This window comes from Andrographis paniculata, unplaced genomic scaffold (genome assembly GCF_009805555.1).
Source record: "Andrographis paniculata isolate CXL003 unplaced genomic scaffold, ASM980555v1 Contig46END, whole genome shotgun sequence".
NCBI classification, from domain to species: Eukaryota; Viridiplantae; Streptophyta; class Magnoliopsida; order Lamiales; family Acanthaceae; genus Andrographis; species Andrographis paniculata.
This window is the reverse complement of record NW_026137580.1, coordinates 1102402-1119855: the sequence shown is the minus strand read 5'-3', so window position 1 is coordinate 1119855 and position 17454 is coordinate 1102402. Positions and strand designations below refer to the sequence as shown.

The following is a 17454-nucleotide window of genomic DNA, read 5'->3' as shown; positions in this document are numbered from 1 at the left end:
ACACCCTAAAAATACAACTCAAACACACCCAATATACATTAAAAATACTAATAGGATTTATATTAATAATAAAACTCTCAATTATATCTAAAAATGAAACATTAAAAAAAAAATTGATTTAACCGTAAGTTGTTGATTTATAATACCCTCTTCGCCCGCTAATTTTATATTTATTTTTTTTAAATTATAAAAGAAAAATTTGCATGTGTAAGAAGTATATAATATATACGTGTCATATTAATTGATATATATTTATTTTTTATTCATGTGCTCTAGGTAAATCATCGGTCGAACTTAATAGTATGTAAATTAAATCCGATAAGACAAGTCATACTAAGAGAATCATGTGTGATATGATCGCATGACGTCACGATCATGAGTCTATCCCCACGCCAACAGGCACTGACGGAACCAACAGTAAAAATTCGAGGGGTGCAAAAGATTTAATGTTGATTCAATGTTGCTTTTTTAATTCATAGTACACTGCGGCAAAAGATTTAAAAAAAAAAATTGGAAAATTTAAATGTTTTAGAAAAAAATTCAATAAAATTACATAAAATTTAATATTTTTTTATTATAAAAATAAAATTTAAAGACTAAAAGTATAAATCAAACGTACAGATAAAATTTTTATAATTTTTTATATTACAAAATAAAAAGTTAAAAGATGCAAATTACTATAAAATACATAGTTTTATTTTTTTTTATATTAAAGGACTGGGGGTCGTTGATACTCCTAGTCTCACGTACTTCCGCCCATACCAATCGGTCATCCTTTACCAGATTTTTTTATCTTTATATTTTAATGATATTGATGTAAATAACACAAGTTTAAGGATCATTGTAATATTGTCAAATTTACTAAAGATATATATATATACACTTTTACTCTAAATATTCACATAATACATTTTTTAACTTTTTTACCTCACACATCACCCATCCGGAAATAGAGAAAGAGAATAACGGATACATGTGTTTGCGTTTAAGCCAATAGTTTTAGTTTCATAATTTTGTGTCAAATTTACTTTAGACGAATGGACTAGCTTCTCACAATACAAATAATTAATTATTTCAACAAAAATCATCTTCAAATATATTAAAATAGATTAAATATTATTTCACATATGATTGAGTTATCCTTTAATATGACATGATTTAAGTTATTTGTTACAGAACATAAACAAAATTGTCCATAAATCCCACGTAATTTCGAAATTCAAAATCCCACGTAGTTTCGAAATTTAACGTAAATTTTCTCTGTACTTTAGAAATTGTATGACGTCCCCTTATATTTTAAAAAACGTTGTATAAAATTTTTGTTATGCAACGTTTTTTAAAATGTAAGAAGATGCCATATAATTTTTAAAGTATTGCAAATTTTAAGATGAGTTTGGAAACCATGTAGGAGTGCTGGACAATTTTGTTTGTAAAATATGCTTATTATATTATTATACTATCTCATTTTGATTTTTTACCTTTTATTATTCTAATTCTTATAATTTTTAGTAAAATATAATATTATTTTTTAAATAAAAATGCTAAATCAAAGCTCAAATTCAAATTTTTTTTTTCTTTAATGGCGCATGTACTCCGATAATTTATGTTGCTATATGAAAATTATTAACATTTTTATGTAAAACTTTAAGGGTGTGTTTGTTTGGGGTTTGGATTTTGAGTTGGGATTTGAATAGTAAAAATTTTAAATTTGAATAATTATATGATGAGATATAAATAGGTGTTGATGTAATATTTTGAATGGAAAAATTGATTTTTAGTATAATATAAAAAATGAAAATTGGGTGTTTGATTTGATATTTTTGAAGGAAAAAAATTAGATGAATAGTGTAAATACAATCCAATCCCCAAACAAACACGAAGATTTGAAAAAAGTTTTAACAAGATTATGATGTTTTTTGCTTATTTGTATTTTGAGTTTTGGAGTAAAATATATTTCTTGAATTTAATGTTGTATATAAAACATTAAATATATATTTATACATAAATATCCACCAGTTTCATTACAAATGACTTATTCTTTTTTTTTTCTAAGATTTCATAAAAGATGATTTATTTTTATTTTTAACAAATTTATTTATTTTAAATATGCTTAATAAATATAAATCAAATTAATTAAATTTATAACTTCTTACGTATAGGATGCACTCAAAACTCTATTATTTCTATTTTTTCCTCGGTAAACAAATAATTTTATTCATATTAAAAACTTCTCATTTTTTATAAAATTAGTTTTAATTTAATTATTACATAAATAAATATATTTTAATTTATTTGCATTATTTAAAATTTTATTATATTCAAAATGATATTCATATTATATATATTTTATTGTGATATAATTATAAAAATATTTTAAATATCAACAATATTAATCATATAAAAAATAATATATATATATAATAATTTATTATTAATAATTTACTAATTTATATTATCTAAAACATACGATGTTGTTAACTAAATGGGTCATCTAACCCGGTACGGAGTGAGTATAATATAGTAAAATTTTTGAAAAAACAATTTGTTTGTTTATTTTTTTATTTGAAATGATAAAAATATAATAAAATTTCATTGTTCTCAATAAATATATATTATTTAATTTCATAAAATATAAAATAAAAATATCATTTAAATCAATTTCAAATTAAAATCTCAAACTCAATCAAAAACCAAACAAAACTGTAAATGCAATAAATAATTTTTCCTAAATTATTTGGAATGCAAAATCTTCCAATTTTAAATGCAAATTCTAAAATTTGAAAAATCATATATAGATAGATGGTAACTATTAGAGTAATTACTTGTCATTATTATTTACTCAATATTATCAAATTATTCTAAATTTTAAATTTTCAAAAGTTAAAAAAATATCAATTTCTCAAGCATCTAATGTTTTCCACCATTCCATGAATGATCATTTAAGAATCTTGGTCCCTTAGAGTATGAATTTCAACAATATTTAGTTAGATGTAATTTAATAAATCTTATCTTTAAAAAAAAAAAAAAAAAAGGCAATTTTTTCATTTTCTTTTTAAAAAATAAGGTGTTAGTGATGTGTATACATTTTACTCCACATATACAATTTTAATATTATTTATTAATAATACTTTTTAAAAAAAAAATTATCATATTGTTTTTGTATATTTTTCATAAAATTCAAACCAAATATTCAATTTTTTGTTATTTAAAGAAAATTAATAATTCAAAACCTCAAACATCTCCAAGGAGATATTTGCAATGAGTATTTTATGTAATAGAAATTAAGCATGCCGCCCGCTAATTATAACCAATAAATAAATAACTTATTTAAAAATAAAATAAGGTTGTGTTTGTTTGAAGGATTTTGATGGATTTCCACTGTTCATCCAATTTTTTTCCCCCAAAAACATCAAATCAAACACCTATTTTTCATTTTTTATATTATACTAAAAATCAATTTTACATTCAAAACATCACATCAAACCCTATTTATATCACATCATACAACTATTCAAATTCAAAATTTTTACTATTCAAATCCCAACTCAAAATCCAAACCTCAAACAAACACACCCTAAATGAATTTATTCAATAATAATATATTACTATTATGAACATAGCAAACCGCATATATCAGAACAACAAACTCAATAATATATACGGCGGCAATTAGGATGCTAAATAATACATAGTGTGCCAACAGATAAAACACGATAATACTAGCACATCATGTATATTAATATACTCCCTCCGTCCATTTACAAGGTTTACATTTACTTTTGGCGCGGTGTTTAAGAAATAATAGTATTTTAATTATAGTGAGTAGTTAAAAGTAGTGTAATGACATTTTTGCCCTTATTTTTTGTGTAAAAGTAATGATGTGATGTAAAGTAAGAGTATTTGTGGAAAAAAGTAGGGTATTTAAGGAAATGTTAATTTTGCAATTGGACGTCCCAAAATAGAAATATGTAAATATTGTAAGTGGACGGAGTGAGTATTATAAACACAATATACTATCTCCGTCCCAGAACTATAGTTTGGGTTGTGTTCAGCACGGGATTTAAGGAATATTGATATTATATTGGTATTGGGTAAAAAGTACGGATAAAAGACTTTTTTGCCATTGTGAGTATATTAATGTAAAAAGTAGTGGCAATTGTGTAATAATAATGAAAAAGTAAGGGTAGTTTTAAGGTGATATGATTATTTATAAAAATGAGACTATTGTTTTTGTACGGATAAAAATGGTAAACATGACTATTGTATTGGGACGGGAGAGTATAATATAGTCTCACACATCATATGCAATATACTTTTTTACGATATATATTGTAATTATAAATAGACAACACATGTCTTTATTACGTGCAACGTAATAAAGAAAATGATGTTTGCATATTTTATGTTTAGTGATTTGAATATATACACACATAAATAAATAATACTCTCTCCGTCCCAATACAATAGTCTTGTTTACCATTTTGTTCGTCCCAAAACAATAGTCTCATTTTCATAAATAATCATATCACTATAAAACTATATTTACTTTTTCATTATTATTACACAATTGTCACTACTTTTTACACTGATACACTCACATGGGCAAAACTTTAAGGGTGTGTTTGTTTGGGGGTTTGGATTTTAAGTTGTGATTTGAATAGTAAAAATTTTGAATTTGAATAGTTGTATGATGTGATATAAATAGGCGTTGATGTGATGTTTTGAATGTAAAATTAATTTTTAGTATAATATAAAAAATAAAAAATAGGTGTTTGATTTGATATTTTTTGGGGAAAAAAATGGGATGAATAGTAAAAATCTAATTCAATCCCCAAACAAACACACCCTAAAAAGTAATCTATTTAATTTATTTGGCATAAATATATTTAATAAGTGGTTTTAAAAATTTATTTAGATTATTAATTGGATAATGATGCCAATTAATTATATATTATATATAAGGTTGTGACTTGCGACTCCAAGTCCAAATGTTATATACATACTTTTACCTTTTTCATATTTAAGTTTTTTCAATTAATTTGAAGATTTGAATTCGATTACTATTATAAAATTATGTTAGATTTATTTTATCGTTTCAATTATTTTTAACAAGTTAGATCTTGAATTTAGTTTAATTCCTGTGAGTTTGTAATGTATATGACTATTTCCAACAAATTAATTCGAAAACTGAAATTAAATTATATGACATTTTATTGCTTTGAATTAACATATTTTTCATTTTTAAAAAAAACACATGTCACATAATGAATTTAGGGTTAATTTGGTATAGAAAAGGGAATTATAGATAAATGATAATAAAGAATGAAATTTTAGAAAAAAAAAAATTAATAGTGAATTAAAGAATTGATTCTTTTGCTTGGTAAAATCGATAATTTAGTTGAAAAGGCATAATGAGAATACACTTATATTGCTAATCGAAAAAATAAAATAAAATAATTCTATTAATAAAAAATGATAAATTGAATAAGAAAAATATTATTGTATATTTTAGTTATATCTTTAGTTTGATAATTTATTTTTAACACAATATTTTATAAAATTTGAATAATATAAAAATTCTATAAAATAAATAATAATAAAATATAAAAAAATAACAACTAAACACAAATTAAATCGTAAAAGCTAAATATAAAGAAATAAATAAACACACATGGTATTCTCTCAATTTCATTTGTCTAAAAAAAAATAAAATTATTATTACTTTTAAATATTAGAATAAAATACTACTCCATTAAGCGCGGATTAAATGGTTCATTTCATTAGTAACTCCGTAATAGTATTTAATTAGTTAATAATATTAAATTAAGATATTATTTTATTATTATTTTTGTTATTATTAATATGCTCTGTATTTGATTAAAATAAATTTAAATATTTTAAATATTATATTTTAATAAATTACATGTAATATTATATCATTTTATAAATAATAAAATTTTAAGTAATATAAATAAAGAAAGAATTATTTACTTATTTATAATTAAAATAAACTAATTTTATAAAAAAAAATTGAGTTTTAAATATAAATAAAAATACTATCTCCGTTCCAAAATACTTTCTCCGTCCGCCTCTAAGGGTCACATTTATCTTTTGCGTCATTCTATTTAATATTAAAAATATTCTTATATTTGTATAGTTTTTGTTTTTACAAATATTAAGACACCAATGTAAGTATTTTTGCAATTTTTCTTAATTTGTACTATATTTTGATATACTAATAATTAGTATTTAAAGATCAACACAAACAAAATAAATGAAATAGCCGGACGGAGATAGTATATATCAGTGAGCACTGAATATAAGGAATAATAATACTATTAAATTTAAAATAGATATAAAGTATAATGTAAATTACTTTTACTTTATGAAATATATTAAAGTGATAATTTTATGAAAAGTAGAGATAATTTTATTGTATAATGAAAACCACATTTACTAAATAATAAAATAGAACAACTGATTTGATACGGACGAAATGGAAAAACAAAATAATTTTTTTGAGATAGAAATAATATTTATTTTATTGCACAGACGTATGATGTTATATATTTTAAAGGTAATTAAATTAATTTATATTTATCGATTTAATACATTTAAAAAAAATAAAAATTAATAAATTAAAATGATAATAATAATAAAAAAAAAAATGAACAAAGAAAAGCCAAATTAGAAGGGAAAGAATATATATATATTATATGTGATTTGATTATCTTCATTTCGATTTCGGGTGTGTTAGTTTGTAGGATTTTGTCAAAATTCTATTATTCATTCAAAATTTTTCTCCCAAAAACATCAAATTAAACACCTATTTTTCATTTTTTATATTATACTAAAAATCAATTTTACATTAATAATATCACATCAACACCTATTTATATCGCATCATACAACTATTCAAATTCAAAATTTTTATTATTCAAATCTCAATCCAAAATCCATACCTCAAACAAACACACCCGAATCATGTGGAGCCACGTGTGTCGATTGTACTTTGAAAATGCATGGTCAATCTAATTAAAAGTATGGTTACAATTTACTATATATTTTTCTTTTTTTTAAAAAAAAATATTTGAATTTGAGTTTTAAAACTTAAAATTAATTAGATTTAATATTAGAATTATATTTAATTTAATTAAATATATTTTTTATGATATTTTTATTTCAAATAAAAAAAATATTCATTTTGTCATCTACCTGTAATTTTATATATATATTTCGAAAAATAGTAATATATTTTTTATATTCTATAAAAATAATTTTTGTATGACAATTTTAAAAAATAAAAATAAAATTGAATGACATAAACAATAAGTTTTTATAATATATAAAATAATAATATATGTTTAATTTAATTGTATGAAACAATATTAATTTATACTATAAAATAAAAAGCAGAGCTAAAAATTATTGTTGCTATCACGATCGTTTTCACGTATAAATTAATAAATTATATGATTTATTTGTTGATTGCAACTCTGCCACTTTTCTTCACACATTATCATATGTTTTGACTTCGACAAAAACACAGATTACTATATTATATACAGGGATGGGCAAAAAAATCGAGCCGGAGCGTTGAATCGAATCGAATCGAATTTTTGGTTAATCGAACAAATTCGGTTCGAATACAAATATTGTTCGGTTCGGTTCGGTTTCGGTTTTTTATTTTTGTTTTTCGATTCGGTTAACCGAACCGAATATATTTATATATTTATGTTATTATATTTTAAAATTTATATTAATAATTATATTCGATTCGGTTTGGGTTCGGATATTTGAAATATTTGCAAATATTTTGATTTAATTAGAATTTTAATTATTTTTTAATTTATTATTTTTTTATCTATTTCATTTATATATACATATGTATTGTTATTTTGTTTGGCACAAATTACACATCAAATTTTGCATCACAATGGTTGAGCACAATACACTGAGTGAAACTCCCACATTTGAAGGTATGTTAATTGTGTTATATTGATGATTAATGATTCTATTAATCAAGGGTTTTCACCGCATTTAACAAGCTTAGCCTATGCAATTACTTAATAGTCCCTCGAATTATTTATAATTTTTAATTTTCACTCCTTTTAATCAAAATTATATTTTTCCCTCATTTTTTTAATTGTCTTCAGTCTTGTTATCATCCTTACATTTTTTGTTGTCGTATTATTTGCATCTCGTCTTTTGTTGTACGCAGTCATATTTAAAAAATAAATAAATAAATAGTTCTTATATATATATATATATATATATGGTGCAAAGTAATTTTTTTTAGATTTATTTAGTTTATTCTTAAATTAATGTCATTTATTTTGATTGATTTTAATATATATATATATATATATCAATGTATAAAGAAGAATAAATAGGTAATTTGTTTTTCGGAGGTTTGGATTTTAAGTTGAGATTTGAATAATAAAAATTTTGAATTTAAATAGTTGTATGATGTATAAAAGTACGTGTTAGGCCATCGGCAACGGTGCATCTCCTCCAAGAGAAGATGCAATTTTATTGCCATTAGAATGTATATATTGGGACACATGGCATTAGAATGTATATATATATTATATATTATATATATATATATATTTTTAATTTATATTGAATTTATTGTTATATTTAAATTTTGTAGTATTTTTATAATTCATAATATTTTATATTCTACAAATGATATATTTTATCAATTTGAAATTTAATATATATAAATACAAATTTGATATTAAAATTAAAATTTTAAAATAAATTAAAACTAAATTTAATTAAATAATAAATAATATAACTTTTTTTCATAATTTATTAATAAATCAAAATATTGACAAATAATAATATAATATAATATAATAATTAATTAATTAATTAATATTATAAATTAAAACTATAATTAAAAAATAATATATATAATATGAAAATAAAAATTTATTAAAAAATTATGATGAGTATCTTTGTTGTGAATATAAAATAGAAGAAAGTATCTTCGCTGACGTGGCAGGCAGAGAGAGAATGTGACGTGGAGAAGAAAAAGTAGTGGAGATATCTCAATTGCGGATGGTCTTAGATGATGTGATATTTTGAATGTAAAATTGATTTTTTTAAGTATAATATAAAAAATAAAGAATAGGTGTTTGATTTAATATTTTTTTGGAAAAAAATGGGATGAATAGTGTATTTAAAATCCAATTTCCAAACAAACACACTATTGATTTGTTTTGTTAATTCATGGTACAATCAATTTTATGTAGTTTAAATAGGATGCATTATTAGAAAAAATAATGGAGTATAAAAAATTATCACATGAACACAACTTATAATTTTATATTCCTAAACTTGGCTTTGTTTGTTTAATATTTTATTTTATTATATATTCTTTTATGTGTAATATTAAACAAACAATATTTTATAAAAAATAGTTGATTTTTTTGTGAATAAATAGACTATAAATATTATATACTTTGATAATGTGTAGTGAAAAAAATTAACTAGGTGAACAAATTCTCTATTTGTATAGATTTTGTTTCAGTGTTAATCTGCATATATAATAATATTATAAGATAACAGTAAATAATAATATAAATATTCTGCAACAGATATAATTATCTTAATCAAATAATACATACATACTTTTATACAATGTTGTTGTATCATTCTATTATGTACTGATTTGACTCAATCAATATTTTATCCTAATTGCGGTACTGATTAGACCCGATCGGCTCATATCATATGACATGGTAAGGGTGTGTTTGTTTGGGAGTTTGAATTTTGAGTTGAGATTTGAATAGTAAAAATTTCGAATTTGAATAGTTGTATGATGTGATATAAATAGGTGTTGATGTGATATTTTGAATGTAAAATTAATTTTTAGTATAATATAAAAAATAAAAAATAGGTGTTTGATTTGATGTTTTTGGAGAAAAAAATGAGATGAATAGTAAAATTTTATCAAAATCCATCAAACGAACACACCCTAAATGTATTGCTTACTCGGAGTTTTGATTATAAAAACTCTCACAACTTAAATTAATAAGATCAAAACTGCCAAATATTGCAAGTTGCAGAACTAAAGTTACAATCTTACAAAGTCACACAATAAAATGCCATAATCCAAAGTATATACAATTTTCCCTACTTTGATAATTTATTACGACATAAACAGGCAATTCCATCGTTTTCCAATAATCAACACACAACAGTTTCCACAAACGTACCTAGAAAAAGTTTAAAACAAAAAAAACAAAAGGGGGGTGTCGCCGCCCCGCCGGACAAGAATCCGGCGACAGTTGGTCCGCGAAAGATCAATATTCCACCATAATCTATAACTCAAAAACAAGCGCAAGTTATAAACTAGCTGCGGGGATTGCGCGAATTCGATGCATGTGAGATTAAACTCGGGCTCTTTTGCTACTGCAGCCGGGGCATTTGTAATGCTTGATGTGTTCGGCTTTGGCCGGAGTAATCTTCACGCACTTCCCATGGAACCATCTCTCGCAGATGTCGCAGCAGATCCAGAATTCGTCGTTTGCGTAGTTGTCTCCGCAAGCGCCGCACAATGTAGCTCCCTGTTCATCGTCATCTTCGTCGCCTTCCTCATCATCATCCTCGTCCTCTTCCTCTTCTTCGCCTGTCTCATCGCCCTCGTCCTTTGCTGGGCCTCTGGGCTGCTGTTGAGATTGCTAAAAGGAGTGAATAATTGTCGAGGATGAAATAGTTTTATAGAATTTAAATATATATATATATTTGGTTAAAACATGGTTTACCAATCTGCCGCCGGCCTTGTTCTTACTGCTGTTATTTTGAGCAGCAGACTGTTCCTTTGAAGGTTTGACGACTCCAGTAATGACCTCGAATATAGTTGGCAGTTCATTGATCATCTGAAAGAGCCTCTTCCTACAAGAGACCAAATGTCGATCAGCCAATATAGGTGTCTTGATGTCCAAAATGAACATGACATATTTATGACATTAAACAAAACAGACATCCATGAACAAGGAGAACAGAAGTTGACAGAATACTGGTGCCATATTTATATATATCAGGTAAGCAGAAGAAATCCAGTTAACACAAGACAACAGCGACTTAGTTATATATTTATCCTGCAAGAAAGACTCAGCTTCGTTCTTAGCCTCTTACTTTCACAAAAACGATGAATTCCTTGACGGCTGTTATAGAATGTCATAAATCTCTTTGTGGAGCTTAAACTATATAATATCTTCGGGATAAAATTTCCAGTGGAATCAAAGATTTAAATAAAAACATACAGCATTTAGCACTGACAGTACTATTTTTGCCTATGAACAGAACCCATAGAGTTGCACAGACGTCGGGGACAAACTAGAAAAAAGGCTACATGTGCAAGTCGGGACTTACCTTAATAACACCAACAAATCAATTGCACATACTATTAGGCAACGGAATAATAGTAGTTGTTCAGGAACAGGTATCTCAAGATTATTGAAACTTATGGATTTTAAAAAGGCATCTGCCGGGCAAATATTTACCTCTCACTTTTACCAAATCCAAATCGAGCACCAAAGTAGAAAGAAACAGCAAGTAGCCATGAGTCGCTGTGAACTGCAACGAGAGATAACCAGTCCTTCTCTTGCATTCCATCTCTAGCAAAGTTAATCCCAAGTGCTGGCTCAGGAAGCTCGGGAGGCACCTCCTCAACAGGAAGATTGACTTCCCAAGTCTCGTTTGGGAGTCCATACAAACAGAGGTTTTCTTTTTCTGCAAAAAAAACAACAAATGCAAGAAACCATTCATCTCCAAATAGCTCATGTACATCTGTCTTGGAGCTACTCCATATCATCCTTTGGAATGTTCAGATAATCCAATCATAATAAGTTAACATCAAACAATGGAAAATCAAATATTGTCAAACACCCAAATCTTGTTACCACTAGAACATTTGAAATTCAATAAATGACATTAATTCAACAATTGAAGTTTACAGAAGAAACGAAATCTTGTACAACTAGTGAGACCATTATCCATTCAACTATCAGTAAAAGTGATGATCAATCAATAGGTCTCAATCTTACCATGTTCATCAGCAGGCATTAGAAGCGACAGCACGGAATGATACATAACCATAGGAAGAAGAAGCAGACGATAGTTAAAAGCTTTAAACTAAACAGTCTAGTGGGAGGTGAGACACTTTACTTTTAAAAAGACCATGACCAACCTGTTAAGTTCACCCGACTAAAAAAGATGATGGAATTTACAATTCTTCAGCGGCAAAACCTTACATCTCTGTAGATTTTTTTACTGGAGATGGTGCAGGCCATGAAGATACTTGAGGTAACAAAGAGATTGGTGCAAGGAAATGCAAGTTTAAGGCAAAAATGTATTCTTTGCAAAGCACTCACACATGGTTGCATTAAGTTGCCAATGGTTCTTGTACCAAATTTAGAAGTTTCTCTCAATCAGATTAGCGACTGCATTGATCCGATAACCAAGCCTAAATAACAGCGGGGCCCAACAATCGCCACATTCGGGTATTCCAGCACAACATTGGGAACAAATCATAATGTAGCTAAAAGCCAAACTATCAAAGCAAAAGATGTCGGGCACCAACAAAGATACATTAAACTCTAACCACTCGACACTAAAGCCAACTGAATCTGTTTCAACTAAACGACAAATGATCGATCTAAGTTTCGACCAATCACCACTTCTAGGAAGCCATGAAAAAATCATTCTTTCACCAGGAATGGCACAACAGCACAGCACTTTTGATGACGTAGTCACGGCAGCATCGGAGAAGTAAATAAACAATAAAAACACTAAGAAACAAGAATCAACAGAGCATAGAGCATCATCCAATGAACCCTGAGGAAGTTAATCAGGGCAGTATTAAACCATAAAATAGGCAGCCACACTAAACCATAGCATAGCTCAAAACACATAAAACCGCCAATTAAACCTCGGAATGCAACTATCTGCACTCACAACTTTCAGACATAAAAACAGATACATACCAGACAAAGGTTTAATGTTAGGGCAGACGGCTCCCCATCACAAAAACACGCTTACAAAATATCACCCCAACTTACAACTGAAAGCACTAAATAAGTACTCACCAGGATCGCACAGCTGAAACAATTTCTCTACATCTGCAAAGGCCACAACAGAAAATCAACCATGAAACGCACCAAGGAACCAAAGACGCACAACAGAGACTCGACGACGTTCATAAACACATAATTTCGAAGAAATTGAACATGGTGTATGATTAAACTCGCGAAAGAAAGCAGGCTGATTGGACAAAGAAGAAACTCAGAGGAGAAGCTGAGAATTAAGGAGGAGAAATACCAGTGGTGAGGGCTTTGATGAGACCAGCTCTACGGCCCTTGAAATCGTTGAAGACTTCCTCCACAGTTCTCGGTATCGGATGCCCAGTCCCCTCCATTCCCTATCTGTTTCAACGCCAATTGGGACGACGCACGAAAGTACCCGAAAGTTAAACGACAAACTCGCCGCGAAACTGAAATGGGGATTCGCTGAATTAGGGTTCCAAGCGAGTGCTAGGGTTCCTTCTCCATTATCAGTCCAATTGATTTCAGAATTGAGAGGCGGAAACTACGATATTTGGTGTTGGGTACTTGAATTTGTATCAGATGAAAGAGAAGAGGACTGTGTATGTGTCTGAGAGAGAGGAGGAGGGGGAGAGAGAGAGAGAGAGAGAGAGAGAGAGCAATGGACAGATAGGAAAGAGGAAACAATGGGCGAACGTAAGGAGGGAGGAGGGGTTTTACTTTTATACTGACAATTTGCTGATGGTGATTATAAAGGAATAATTAATTTTGGATCTGTTTTCATTTTTATTTTTATTTATTTATTAGTTTCAATTTAATTTTATATACTTTCAATTAGAAAGATTGTCTTCGTCACAGTAAAATTAAATAAAATAAATTAACTTTTACAATAAAAAATAGTATAATTAAAATAAATTATTTATTTTAAAATAACTTTTTTTTTATTTTTGATTATTTAATATTTATAGATATAATAGAATGAGATTTTGTAAATTAGAAAAAAAAATTAAAAATTAAAAATTTATGAAAAAATTTTACACCTCAAACTTAAATTCAATAAAAATATATTATTTGCCTCAAATGTATTCATTTTTGTAAATAATTAAATATTAATATCAAAATATCATTTAATTTTTACATAATTTATAGATACACGTACTATTTTAATCATTTTCATATGTTTCATTTAAAGTACTCCCTCTGTCCCAAAAGAGTCGTCTTATTGGGTATTGGCACAGAAATTAATGGGTATAAAATAGAATATAAAAGACTAAAATGCCCTTATTTATTGAAAGATTTTAAAAAGTAAATTAAAGTAATAATTATGAGTAATTTGGAAAAGCAAAAATAATTTTGTTATAAAGTGGGGACCACGATTACTAAATAAGGAAACAAGACAATTATTTTGAGACGGACAAAAATGGAAAAGCAAGACAACTCTTCTGGGACGGAGGGAGTATATTTTTTTAAAAAATAATCATACACTAATATTAAAATATTCTTAACTATCATTTAAATTACAAGCATATCATTATACATACAATTAGGTTATACAAAACTCTTATACGTTTCTATCAATAGATAAAATGCGATTATTTCTTATTCTACTATAAAATCTCAAAAAATCTCATTGAATGGAGACGGATGAAGTATTATTTTTTAATTTAATAAAAATTCCAAAAGATCTTTTAGATTGAGATCAAAGCTAATAAATCAACACTTTATTTCAAAATAATTTTAAACTATATTTGTTTTGATTTGAAATTGGGGCAGTGGATTTGAATTTTGGTTTAAATAATATTTTATTTTATTGTGATATTTTAATGAAAAATTAATACTGCTTATATCCAACTAGAAATATATTGTATTTGTATTTTGACTTATCCAATTACAAAGTAATCATTTTATTAAATAAATACTCCATAAATATTTCTGCTTTACATAACATCGCTACTTTTATACCAAAAAGTAAAATAAAAAATATTTTTATATTACTTTTAACTGCTCACTGCAATTAAATCAGTAATGAAAATCATATGTCTACTGACCAATAAAATATTATTCTCTCCGTCGCACTTACATTGTCCACTTTAGGTTAGACACATAGTTTTAGGTATTGACTAATTCGTAAGTAATTAAGAAGTGTATTAATAAAAATAATTATAATTTGATAAAAATAATAATATATTAACATTAAAATGACTAAATAGTTTAATTACAATAAAAAAAATTATAAATTATTAATTTTAAAATGTGATTAAAATATATAACTATATTTCCAAAAAAAGTAAAGAACAATTTATTTAGGACGAATGAAAATACAAAGTGTGGATAAATTAAGTGGGACGAAAGAAATATTATTTTTTAATCTATTAATAAACCTCAAATGACCCATTTGAATTGTAACGAAAAAATATATGATATTATATATTTCATGCGTGTTAATTTTTCAAATCATTGGTCCATAATAATAAATACCTAATCATCAAATTACATTACACTACAAAAAAATAATATATTTGTAACGGAATTCCGTCCCTAAAGTTCACGTAGCTAACGTAATTCCATTCCTATTCCGTCTCTAATGTTATTAGTAACGGAAAAAGTAGATTTAGAGACAAAAAAGTTTTGTTACAAAAATGATTTTTTCTTATAGTGAAATTATAATGTAATTTAAGACTCCTTCCTTATATTCGAGGTTTAGCATCAAACAATTATAATGATTTATATGCACGGACGGAGCTACGCTGGGCTTGGGGTCACCTTCCAAGCTAAATTTTTTTATGATTTTTTTAGTATTAAAAATATTAATTTTTATGTATTTATATAAAATTTATCCTCCAAAATTATTTAAATTTATATATAATTTTGTTATTATTATTTATTTAAATTTATTAGTTAAATATTAAATAAATTATAACATTTTGTCCTCCGAAATTTAGATGTTATTTTCGTCATTGAATGACTATAATAGAAGAGTGTTTACTATTTATTTGATATTTATTTAATATTCAATTTCTCGATGTTTATTAAAAATATATATATATATCAAATTCAACAATTATTTATGAGAAAAAAAACAAGTAAATAAACTCTACTATAGTCACCCTTAATACAAATTTAAGGGTTGTGTTAATTCTTTGATATTTTATTTAATTATGCACCATCGTATAAAATATTATATAAAAAATATCAAATTGATAGAATATGTTTAGATGAGATGTGTTTTTCTTTTTCCTTAATTTTTTCTATTTATTAAAATTTATCTTTGAAAATATCAAATCAAATATATATTTTTTATTTTTTTATATTATATTAAAAATTAATTTTATATTTAAAACATTACATCAAAATTTATTTATATCACATAATATAAATATTCCAATTTAATATTTGTACTAATCAAATCACAAGCTCAAAGTCCAAACCATCGAACAAACAAATCCAAAGTGTTTGGTAATTTGATTTTTATTTTTTATATAAAACGATAAAATAAAAAAAAAAAGAAAAAAAACCTATCACTCTTTCAATTTTTACTATTGCTTGACCCAAACCCACTTCCAAAGTCCAAACAACTCAAAACAACTAACCAATGTGGGTTTTTAAAGTTTGTAATCAAATTAGTCTCTTATTTATTTTTTTTTAAATTTTATAAAATATATTATTTTTTTAATAAACTATTATATTAAAATACCATATAAATAATAATTTAAATGAAAAATAGAAATTAAACAAACTTCTTGTATTTAAATATATTTTAAAAATTAAACAAAAATGAGATACTCCCTCCGTCTTAATACAATAGTTTTATTTATTATTTTTGTTCGTTCCAAAACAATAGTCTTGTTTTCATAAATAATCATATCACCATAAAACTATTTATATTTTTTCATTTTTATTACACAATTGCACTATTTTTTACACTAATACAGTAACAAAGAGCAAAAAAAAAATTTTATCTATATTTTTTACTAATTACCAATATAATATCAATATTTTTTAAATCTCGTATTTGGTATTATATAATTAATATTGAATATAAAGATTTAAATAAAAAATATCTTTTCTATAATATTTTTAATACAAAATAAATTTTATATACAACTATTTTTAATAAATAACTAAAAATTAAAATTGGAAATATTTTTATTTGTCTTTTTAGTGCGTTAAAGTGTTGCCAACCTTTCGAAGCAAAATGGCGCGGACGAAGTGATGAATCATTTCTTTTCCGAGACTAGATTTTGGGTTTAATTTTGGTGGGTCGTGTGTGAGTGTGTGGGCTAAAACAAAATTTTTGGATACAAAATGACTTATCAAGAAAATAGGAATTTATTTATGCATATGACAATTTTGCCATTACATCAAATATTTTTTATTTTTAAAAACATATTTTTTT

General features: G+C 25.4%; 1 protein-coding gene across 2 annotated transcripts; it reads right to left on the bottom strand.

Annotated features, from left to right (window-relative positions):
- Positions 1–10131: 10131 nt before the first annotated feature.
- Positions 10132–13762, bottom strand: LOC127252579 (PHD finger protein Alfin1-like). 2 transcript variants are annotated; one of them, XM_051276812.1, is made up of 5 exons: positions 13336–13762; positions 13104–13136; positions 11520–11748; positions 10779–10908; positions 10132–10679 (listed from the first exon to the last, which is right to left on the bottom strand). In XM_051276812.1, exons 1-5 carry the CDS (start codon positions 13430–13432, stop codon positions 10404–10406), a joined length of 765 nt encoding a protein of 254 aa, XP_051132769.1. In that variant the 5' UTR covers positions 13433–13762; the 3' UTR covers positions 10132–10403. The 2 variants fall into 2 exon arrangements, with proteins under 2 accessions (XP_051132769.1, XP_051132768.1); XM_051276811.1 differs by having other exon boundaries at positions 10132–10682; positions 13336–13761.
- Between the last annotated feature and the right edge of the window lie 3692 nt (positions 13763–17454).